This window comes from Monodon monoceros, unplaced genomic scaffold (genome assembly GCF_005190385.1).
Source record: "Monodon monoceros isolate NGI ecotype Baffin Bay Population unplaced genomic scaffold, NGI_Narwhal_1 Super_Scaffold_18, whole genome shotgun sequence".
Taxonomy (NCBI): Eukaryota; Metazoa; Chordata; class Mammalia; order Artiodactyla; family Monodontidae; genus Monodon; species Monodon monoceros.
Window position 1 is genome coordinate 73011278 of NW_021703774.1, and position 11126 is coordinate 73022403.

The 11126-nt window shown below is 49.3% G+C and overlaps 1 protein-coding gene across 5 annotated transcripts; it reads left to right on the top strand.

Moving 5' to 3' along the window:
- Positions 1-855: 855 nt before the first annotated feature.
- MINDY1 (MINDY lysine 48 deubiquitinase 1) lies at positions 856-9969 on the top strand. Of its 5 annotated transcripts, none has more exons than XM_029230264.1 (10): positions 856-963; positions 1065-1447; positions 3663-4473; positions 4832-4889; positions 5285-5349; positions 5954-6112; positions 6449-6551; positions 6914-7056; positions 8130-8321; positions 9024-9969. In XM_029230264.1, exons 3-10 carry the CDS (start codon positions 4021-4023, stop codon positions 9372-9374), a joined length of 1524 nt encoding a protein of 507 aa, XP_029086097.1. In that variant the 5' UTR covers positions 856-963; positions 1065-1447; positions 3663-4020; the 3' UTR covers positions 9375-9969. The 5 variants fall into 5 exon arrangements, with proteins under 5 accessions (XP_029086097.1, XP_029086098.1, XP_029086096.1 ...); XM_029230265.1 differs by having other exon boundaries at positions 862-1447; positions 9024-9173; positions 9450-9969; XM_029230263.1 differs by having other exon boundaries at positions 862-1447.
- Positions 9970-11126: the final 1157 nt, after the last annotated feature.

An 11126-nucleotide genomic window follows, 5' to 3' on the forward strand; every position in this document is an offset into this window, starting at 1 on the left:
CACCAATTGCGTGATTATACATGTTATAAAAACATTAGACTAGTCTTTGACCGCTCTTCTTTACTTAATACCTACAGTCTCTCGCCAACTCCTGCTGCTTCTTTTCTGTAGCCTGTTTTTTTCCTACAGCGTCGGCAAATGTCTCATTCTTTTCATGGACTGTTGTAACCTGGGTTCTTTGCTCCCTGCCTCCCTCATTGTTCCAACTGCTCTTTCAGCCTTCGGAGTTGCTTGAAGTTTCATCCTGCGGCAGCCCTGTAAGTAGAGCTTGGAGGGCCCTTCAGAACGTAGAGTAGGGTTCCAACCTCCTTTAACTGCCACCTTCCAGTCCCAGGGTAGTGCAGAGTACTGCAAATAAAGGTATTCTCATCATCAAATGTTCCCCTATTTATTAATCCATCCCTTTATTTCCTACCACCAGCCTCACACCAGCTTTCCCTGCTCCCCAAGCTAGGAATTGAGAGGAGGTGACAGATGAGAAGCTGTGGCCCGTGGTGGGAACAAGGACTAGAGCACAGGGGTATTGGATCTCCTCCTTGCTCAGCTGGTTTTCTCCCTGCTGCACTCTTCCCAGAGCCTGGGGCTTCTTCCACACCTTCTTCTGCACTACCCAGGCACAGCCCAACTGGTTTCATTTCTAGACTAAAAAAATGATTCATTAAGGACTTGGAAAGGATCGGGATTTTTTCACTTTAAATGAATAAATATGGAAATATCACGCTCTTTGGCCCTGCTTCTTTGGATCCAGGGCAAAGGACTGCCATGCCCGGAGAGATCCAACAAGCTGCTGCTGTCCAGCCCTGCTCCTCCCCACTTAGCAAGGGCCCTTGCTCTTCCCTATTCTCACCAGAGAGGCACAAGTGCTCCGTCCCTTCCAGCGGCAGGCGGAGGGAAGAGAAAGGGTCTGTTGTTTTTCTCTCCCTGTTTCTCTCCCTCACTGCTGATCACCAAGCTGCTGACCAGGTCAGAAAGCCCTAATGGAAATCCTCCAGTGCTGGGCAGGCTCCTCCTCCTTTGGGGAGCTTGTCCTTGACTGATTTTTCTTTGTCCTGATGGGAAAACAGAGAGAGAGAGAAAGAAGAAAAAAGAAAACCCACAAACTTCCTTTGAAAACCAGCTTGTAGACAGGGCCTGGAGCGCACGCCCTAGACTCGGCGACTCAGAAATCCCGAAGACGCTCTGAGCGACCTGGGAGCACCTGGGCTGCACCCCTGTCTGCCTGCACCCTCCTCCAGTGCCCCCCGGTCGTGGGCGTGAGTCCGGAAGTAGCCACAATCCAGCCAGGACCGCCGCTCGTAAACCTGGGTAAACCTGTATAAGCTCTGGCGTTGACAGCTGGAAGGCAGCTGGGACTGTGGCGGCGCCCCTCCCTGTACCCACCTCCACCATCGCATTGCCAGAGTTGAACCCCCCTTCTAGGTCCTGGAACAGCACCCACTTCTGTAAGGTAAAAACTGTTTTAACCATTTCCTTCGCCTTTTCTCCTAACCCCCACTGCTCTTTTTCCTCTCCAGCTCTGGGGAGGTGACACTGGCTGTCCTTCCACCTTGGGTCTCTATAAGTCTGGATTTCGAGAGGAGCTCAGGCAGAAGGAGTACGTAAAAGAGATGCTGCTTGGTCCCTACACTTCCTCCTTTTAATGACACCTTCCCCCTCTCCCTTGCTAGCAAGTAGACAGCGCACTGTGGTTGCCTTATTCTGAGGGGAAAATCTAAATCATTAGTTGCATGAAGATTTGGGTCAGACTGAGAGGGAGATTAGAGTGGGACAGTCAGGCACTTGAGGGGAGAGTAAAGTTCCTGGGGAGCCAGGGCAGGGGACACGGGTGTCTTCTTGAAGCTACATACCCGGTTTATATGCTTCTTCCAACTTTTATATGCTTCTTCCAACTTTTGGCTATTTACTGCCTCTGGCTATAGGGAGGGTCCAGGGCTCTTTTGACTCCCTTACCGCCACCAGAGGATAATTCCAGCTGGAGAGAAAGTGTAGGACTTGAGTTAAGAAAAGAGGAAAAGCATGAAATCCTGATTTGTTTGAGAACCTATGAGTCTCAGAGTCTCTCCTGCTCTGAAATACTCCATTATGCCCAACCCACCAGGCATGCCCCCTGTAGAGTGGAACTCCTCCATCACACTTCTGGCCCCTCTTCTGAAGACTTAGCCCACTTAGCTTTTTGCCCAGATTCTCTGAGACCCAGCTCCCTCTGGTATCCAGCTCCTGGATACCACTGGCCTGGCCAGCTAGTGGCCCAACCCCTGCTTAATTATTGATCATTTCTGGCATTGGACAGAAAAGCTAAGAAATAAGCGCTGTTTTTCTCCAAGCTTTTAAAAAAGTGTCCCAGGCTCTGGTTTCTGCTTCTAAGGCTCATCCTAAGTGTCATTTGGGAAGGGAGGAAAAAAGGAGAGAGAGGGGAAAAAAAAGCATAAGGCCTGCAGGCAATTTTTGCTGCTATGATTCGAAATCAACAACATGTAAATGAGATGCAGCTAGCATAAATTATATTTGAATCAGGAGGATGATCAATCTGGGTGACTAGGCTTATTTTGGTAACTTTTCTGTTCCTCAACTTCACCCCCCAGGCTTTACCCTAGCCCTAAATTCCTGCCGGATTACAAAAGGAAGCATAGTCTCAGGTTAGGCGGAAGCAAGAGAAAAGATTTCTGACAAGTTTAATTTCTCCCCCTTTCTCACCCTGATCAAGGGGGTGAGGGAAGTAAGGAGGTTGAAGGGAAATGTTTTCCAGGGGGCAGGGTTTGTGGCTTTTTATTGTCTACGATCCATGGTGTTAATTAAATGTCTATGCTTAGTGCTGGTAGAGAGCGGGTTAAACAGGTCCAGAGTTGACATCTAAAATGACCTAGATGGGAATAGATGGAAAGAACATATGCACAGGTAGAGGAGTGGAGACAGAGCATTTTTTGTTTTACAGAAATCAATAATCAGTATTTTTATATTCCATGTAGTGGGCAAGAGAGTATCTCTGGGTTTCGGCAGTTTTCGGAGCATAGAGGAACTGAGGAGACGTCGCTAATCCCAACTCTAGCTGTCAAGAGAAGCTTACTGGAAGAATGGGGTCGGGTGGGGTGTGTGTGTGTGTGTATGTGTGTGTGTTCTGTACGTCTAATCTGAAATTACTTATCAGAACTGATCTCTGATTCAAGTCCCCAGGGCCTGCATTTCCCCTCTCCAGCCTACAGGAAGCTCCTCCCAGGATCTTTTTGTTGTGGTTTGCGATTGTGTAAATCTGGAGTTGTGAAGGTGGAGTCCTTTGAGGAGAAGGACTTCTTTCTCACCAGTGTTTCGCCTTTAGGGGCATGGTATTGACTCTCTTTATTCTTCACCCCAAGCACTATATGACTGTTCATCTTTTTGCCCTTGGGATGAGGCAGAGAGAAGATGGCCCTAAGGATATAAGCCATGTGTGCTCAGGATGTTTCCTGAACAGCCAAGGGACAGGGTTTGGGTAGGGCAGAGGAATTACTCTCATTCTGGCTATGGTGGGGTTTACTGACATGATGCCTATTACAGGGTGAGCTAAAGATCACTGTATTAATAATCATTAGTATAGTTTTAACATTTCTTTCTCCATCTCTTTTTCTTCTTTCTCCTTTTACCCGCCCTTTCTGTCTTGTCTCCATTCCTTGTCCTTCCTGTTCCAGGGAAGCTGACGCCACCCAATGTCTTCAATCCCACCGGAATCATCCCCCCCAAGCCTGAAAGTCCTGTACCCTCGTTGGTCCTATCTGGTCACAGCAAGTTAGAGGTGAAAGAGCCCGGCCTGGGGCCCTTCTGTTTACCCCAAAGCTGTACTACCTGTAGCCAGGAGTGGCCAACAGACGCTAACCGAGCCTTCTGCACTACATTCCTTTTCCAAGATTTTTCTGGCTCTATTTGCGTTCCAGCCCAATGATTTCCTTCTTATTGGATCGTTCTCTCTTTTGCATATCAAGCCTTGATTAAGCCAGTCCCTGAGGACAATAAAGTCCTTTGGTGCCCCTCAGTTGACCCCTCCTGACCATGGAACACCATCAGCCTGAGCATCCAGTCCGTGGTGAGGCCAGGACTGCGGAAGTGGTCAGCCCTGAAAACGATGAGGTCCTGTCAGAACCCAGTGAGCCCCCTCAGGACAAGGATGCCGAAGAGGCTGGTGGGGCAGCTGGAGAACAGGAGCCAGTAGATGAAGCTTTGCTGCCAGCCCAGGGCCAGGATAACCTCGAGTCGCCTCCACCTGATGCTAGCTCAAGCCAAGAAGGGCTAGCCCAGGGGACACAGCCTGAGGTAGAGACAGTGGGGGCCTGCTCCTGGCCCCAAGAACTTCCCCAGTCCCCCAGGGCCCGACAACCTGAGCTAGACTTCTACTGTGTAAAGTGGATCCCCTGGAAGGGAGAACGGACACCCATCATCACCCAGAGCACTAACGGCCCTTGCCCTCTCATCGCCATCATGAACATCCTTTTTCTTCAGTGGAAGGTAAGAGAGAGCTTGGATGGGGGCTCAGAAAACCTTGATCATTCTGATTTTCTCAAGCCAAACTTTCCAGATTATTCTTCCTACTTCTCCAGCTTGAACAAATGAGATAAGATATTCGTTAAAAACGAAACAAAACAATGATCTGTCCTACTCCTCTGTCTTCTACTGTCTAGCAAATGGGAATGCCTTGCAGTTTTTCACATTCATTCCCTTGCTCCAGTTGCAAGCTTTTCTTTTCCACCACACCTGACTGCTAGACAACCCCTGCCCTCCCCCTGCCTTTCTATGGGTTCCTCCTTCAGTGCTCCATGAAGGAAAGCACACACCTGGCTAACACTTTGTCATTCCTTGCCTCCAGGTGAAGCTGCCACCTCAGAAGGAAGTGATCGCATCAGATGAGCTCATGGCCCATCTTGGTGAGTTACTGGGCCTTGAAGGGGAATTACCCAAAATCTTCCAGTGCTATCTACTCAGCCAGAAATCCAGAGTGTTGAGGGACTCCCATGCGGGGATCTTATGTGGCAGGGAAGGTAAAAATCTGTGGGGTTTCTCTGCAAGGCTGGGGAATGAAAAGGAAAAGTGAAGGTGTCAGGAGTCCTGGGTTGTCACCCCAGTTCTTCCCTTAGCTTTCACATGGAACCTTGCGTGTACCCTTCACCTTTGTGGGCCCATTTCTTCCTCTGAGAAACTAAGGCCCTTTGCAACTGTGAAAATCTGTGGTTCTGTGACATTACCTCCATTCTCCTGGAGAAGAGGAAGCAGCTTTTGGGACTGTTGGTGGGGTAAGCTGATAAGGAATCCTGTCTTGTAGGAGACTGCCTTCTATCCATCAAGCCCCAAGAGAAGTCAGAAGGACTTCAGCTTAATTTTCAGCAGGTGAGGCGAAAGGTCTGTGGACATGGGGGTTTGCAGGCTTATAAGGAGACACCCAGGCTATTAAGAGAGGCCTTTCTGATGCTTCTCAGGAGGGTTCCTTGAACCATAATTTCTTTCTGCAGGAGGGGGAGGGTGTATCTCTGTCCTAGAAAATATGTTCATTTACATAAGATAAAGAAGGGTTGAGACAAGGGAGGAATTTCCATTGTAAGAGAACACCAGGGAAGAAAAGCAACAAGATTAAATTTTTTTTTTTTCTGGAGGTGGGAGTAGGGGGGGGGAGGGGAGGCTAGAATAGCCATCATTTTCTTTTTTTTCCCCAGTTTTATTGAGATTTAATTGACATATAACACTGTGTCAGGTTCTTTTTTTCCATTTTATTTTTTAAATTGAAGTATAGTTGATTTATAATATTGTGTTAGTTTCAGGTGTACAGAGTAGTGATTCAGTATTTTGCACATTATATTCCATAATAGGTTACTTTAAGATACTAGGTATAATTCCATGTGCTATACAGTATATCCTTGTTTACCTATAGCACTGTGTAAGTTTAAAATATACATGTGTTGATTTGATCTATCCATTATTTTCTTTTCTACCCCAGAATGTGGACGATGCAATGACAGTGCTGCCTAAACTGGCCACAGGTCTGGATGTCAATGTGCGATTCACAGGTGTCTCTGATTTTGAGTATACACCTGAGTGCAGCATCTTTGACCTACTAGGCATACCTCTGTACCATGGCTGGCTTGTTGATCCACAGGTGAGGGTAGGGGGCGCAAGTGAGACTCAGTCAGCTCAAGCTGAGAGAGAAGCAAAATTTTGTGTGGAGGGGTTTAGGGAGGTAGGGAGTAGATTGGCTTGGGAGGGGATTAGGGTTTAGAGGCTGGATCCAGTGCAGAATTCCTTTAATTTTCACCTTTCTGGGGGGTAACATTCAAATACAAGCAAACAATATGGAAATAGGTAAATTCTTCAGACATCAAAAGTTTCAGGAAGCTTTGGTCGTAGGGTTTGCAGTCTTTGTGGGCTTGCTTCACTTCCTTCCTGTAAAAGATCTCCATTTTTTTGGTACCACCCCACCCCGCTGCTCATGCAGAGTCCTGAGGCTGTGAGTGCAGTTGGGAAACTGAGTTATAACCAACTGGTAGAGAAGATCATCACCTGCAAGCACTCCAGTGACACCAACCTCGTGACAGAAGGTGACCTCCCTCCCTTCTCTTCTGTGGATCTTATGGGGAGGGAATCATGGCTACTTAGGTTTAGTGTTTATTGTCTGTCTCCCCACCACCATGTCCCACTAGAATGTGAGCTCCATGAGAGGGAGTTTGGGGAACTGTCTATTTAGTTCACTGACGTATCCCCCGGTACCTAGTGCGACGCCTGGCAAAAAGTAGCTTCTCAGTTAGAATCTGTTGAATGAATGAATACAGCCAGGCTTCAAGGAAGCGATTTCACAAGGTGGGACTGACCCCTAGGGCTTTGACAGGGGCTCTCTGGATGATCCTACCATGGACTTTGCATTTAAGCAACCCCCCCCCCCTTTCTTGTGCCCTGCTGCCAGGCCTGATTGCAGAGCAGTTCCTGGAGACCACCGCTGCACAGCTGACCTACCATGGTCTGTGTGAGCTAACAACAGCTGCCAAGGAGGGCGAACTTAGCGTCTTCTTCCGGAACAACCACTTTAGCACTATGACTAAGCACAAGGTGATGAGGGTTTAGGAGGTGGGGGTTTGGAGTGCTGTCATTCCCTCATGCCTTTTTCTTCTGGGTGAGTGTTTCAGTCAGGATAAGGTAGATTAAGCTGTGATAACAAATGACCCCTGAACCCCAGTGGTTTACCACAACAAAGGTTTATTTCTTTTTTCAAAAAAATATTTATCTATTTATTTATTTATTTATTTTGGCCGTGCCGATCTTAGTTGCTGCACACGGGATCTTCGTTGCGGCATGCAGACTTCTTACTTGCGGTATGCGGACTCTTAGTTGAGGCATGCATTCGGGATCTAGTTCCCCGACCAGGGATCAAACCCGAGCTCCTGCATTGGGAGCACGGAGTCTTACCTACTGGACCACCAGGGAAGTCCCCAAAGGTTTATTTCTCACACATGTTGCACGTCCACTGCAGATTGGCTGCAGCTCTGTCCCACATCATCTTCACTTTGGGGCCCAGGCTGACAAAACAGCCTTTATCTGGAACATAGGAGGGGAAAGTGTGGGGATGGGGAACACACCGCATGCGTGCTTTTAGTGCTTCTGCCTGGAAATGACAATGTCAGTTCTGCTAACATCTCACTGGCCAGAGCGAGCCATATGGAGTAAGCCTGCCATCAGTGGGACAAGAAAGTGTAAATCCTCTCCCAGGAAGGGGCAGTGGAATTTTTGAACAATACTATAGTTTTCCAAAGCTAAAAATTGTCTGAGCTCTCTAGGAATTGAGTAGAAGAGGGAAAGGTCGTTGGTTCTCAAAGGATTTATCCTTATAACCATCAGGCGAGCCCAGAGAACCATGGGAAGTAGGATAGGAAGCAGGGTTGTATGCGGGACTTTAGCCCGAGGACTCCATGTTTGACCACAGTGACCACCATACTCACACCCAGCTGATCACGACTCAGACAGCCCTTCCTTCTCCCCACAGCCACGCATATTTATAAAAGATCCACATGCTCACACTGACACGTTCCAGCTAGCACACCGATTGATTCCAATGGTCTCTGTGCATCTCAGATAGGTGCCTCTGTCACCTGTCCCACCAATGCACTTTGTCCTCCTCTTTGCAGGGTCACTTGTACCTACTGGTCACCGACCAGGGCTTTCTACAGGAGGAGCAAGTGGTGTGGGAGAGCCTGCACAACGTGGACGGAGACAGCTGTTTCTGTGACTCTGACTTTCACCTAAGTCACTCCCTAGGCAAGGGACCTGGAGCAGAAGGTGGGAGTGGCTCCCCAGAAAAGCAGCGGCAGGTGGACCAGGTGTGTGGGGTCTCTGGGGAGGGTTCAGAGAGCATGTCCGCCTCAGAGAGCTTCTTGCCATAGGTGCGAGCTGCCTGCATCTTATTATCTAGAGACTGTGACATATGACAGCCATGCCCTTCTCCTCTGTTACCTTTCGGACCATCTCAGCACTTGGTGTGTATTCTCTGGCACCAGAGGTAAAATACTTGGCTGGGGCTTCCCTGGTGGCGCAGTGGTTGAGAGTCCGCCTGCCGATGCAGGGGACACGGGTTCGTGCCCCGGTCCGGGAAGATCCCACATGCCGCGGAGCGGCTGGGCCCATGAGCCATGGCCACTGAGCCTGCGTGTCCGGAGCCTGTGCTCCGCAACGGGAGAGGCCACAACAGTGAGAGGCCCACGTACCGCAAAAGAACAAACAAACAAAAAACTTGGCTATATGTGTTGCTCTGGAGAAGGAGCTGGAGAATTGGAAGGATGAGGAAAGGCTGCTTTTTTTGTTGTTGTTATTTATTTATTTATTTTTTTGGCCACACAGCTTGTGGGATCTTAGTTCCCCGACCAGGGATTGAACCCGTGCCCTCTGCCAGTGGAAGCTCAGAGTCCTAACCACTGGACTGCCAGGGAACTCCCAGGAAAGGCTGGTTTGGAAACCTAAACACAGCCTGGACATCCCCCCGCCCCAGCCTCCCTCACCATCCCCGTTCTTTCCCCTCTCTCCAGGACTACCTGATCGCCTTGTCCCTGCAGCAGCAGCCGTCGCAAGGCACATTGGGTCTTAGCGACCTGGAGCTGGCCCAGCAACTTCAGCAAGAGGAGTACCAACAGCACCAAGCCTCCCAGCCCGTGGCAGCACGTGCCCTGTTACCACAGGTGGGTCTGCTCCCCCTGCCCTTAGCGCTGCCCCTCCAGCATTCCCACATCCTCAGTGTGCCACTCCTGCTTCCCCTGGTCCAGACACTTGTTATTCCTGCCATGTCCCTTCAAGGTTTCCCTTGGGGCCTTTCTCCTGTCTGTCCCTCTCCCCTGGGTCCCTTCCTGTCTTTCTCTCCCCACTGCCTCTCCCAATCCTGACCCTGCTTCCATCTAGAGTCTCTGTCCTGGACTCTTCCACAGTTGATGGGTGACCAATTGTTAAATCTGATACAGGGGAGAGGAGCTGCATTTGGACGCCCAGCTGCCGAGCGTCGGCAGAGGCCGAAGCAAGAGTCCGACTGTGTCCTCCTGTAGCCCCGCTCAGTGCCAGGCTGCCTTGCCTCCGCTTGCAGAAGCTGGGCCTATTTTGCTTGCTCCCTGGCTCAACTTGAGATATGCAGGGTAACTTATTTATGGAATGTTGGGGATCAGAGCAGGCAGTAAATGCCAAGGTCAGAGTTGGTGACGTCTTTGCCCTCACGTGCTGCCTCCTCTTCCTCCCAGCCATCCTGGGCAACATTGGGGTTGGTCGGGTGAGGATTTCTGATTACCAACTCCCTTTCCCCAGAATAGTCACATTAATATACAGACTCAGGCTCCAGGGTGAGGTTCCTGTCTAGAACCCATCTCCCCTACTTTCTGCTCCTGCAGGCCCACCCATATCCATCTGTTTGTTTCAGGGTTTAATTTGGGTTTCTATCTCCATTATTTGTAATGCCTTCCTAGGGGATTGGAAATAAAACTTCTTTCCTGAGGTCTGTGGTTTGCCTTACCCTGCAGCTATGGGGTTAAGTATTTGACTCAATTGAGGAATGCAAAAAGGGGGAGGGGGAGGTAAAAAGGTGTGAGGGGGCGGCCTGTCATTTCTAATACAAGCAGCAGGGGGAGCCAAAGCCTGCTTTTTCCTTTTTTGTTTTTTATCTGTTTTCGGTAGGTCTTCTTTTGGAAGTAGTACTATAATTTGTGAGGTGGGTTTCCTGCTTTGGACAGATGAATTTGGGGATTGTGCACCTTGATAACCCAATCTTCCCGTGCAGGGGAGGGGTAGCTTGATCCTCTGCTTGCTTCTCAGGTCATACAGATGGTCCCTTGCTACCTCTAACCATTTCTGACCTCATTGTGGTTCCTGGTTCTCAATTATTTTACCTGAAATTTCCTGGTGAAGAGAGATTAATGGGGGGGAGGGGAGACACCGAGGGGAGGGGGGTTGTTGACAACTGCAGTCTAGAGCCTCAAACAGGACTCCTGTTGAATATCCAACATGAAAGGCACCTCCAGCTTCAAGGCCTCCTCCCAGCCCATGTCCTGCTCCACCCAAACTTCAATCAGGGAACACAAATGACAGTGAAGTTTGCCAAAAGAATTCAAATATCAGTGAGATGTGCTGGCCAGAATACGGAAAGAATGAGTAGAGCAGAAACTATCAAAGAGATCCCATTATCGCATACCCAAGACAGAGCTAGGGGACCCAGGTGCAGATATCACTTTGAAATGAGGGAAATTAAGGGATTTAAGAGGAACTTGGAGTTCCAGACTCCACAAGAAGCTGGAACATGTGGTGCTCAAGTGAGGGGTTATCTTATTTGGAGGCCCAGCTGGTCTCCTGCAGGCTCACCCATACATGGGAATCTCAGATTCTTGAAGGTCATATGGGGATGAGGTCTCAGAGGTCTTCAGCCCTGCACAGGGCTAGTAGGGCTGACCGGCAGTTCCCTTTCACTGCGTTCTGCAGACAAGAAAGTCAAGTATTAGAAAGGCCCACCACCACTATGGCTTAGGCACTCTGTCCTCTCCCTCGTGCTGGCCCAGAGATTGTGTGGTGCCTGGAGTCCTGCACTAAATTCACCAAAGACCCATGAGTTCTCCAGGACATGACTATGCTCCACTGTGTGCAGTGTGGAGGTTAGGGGT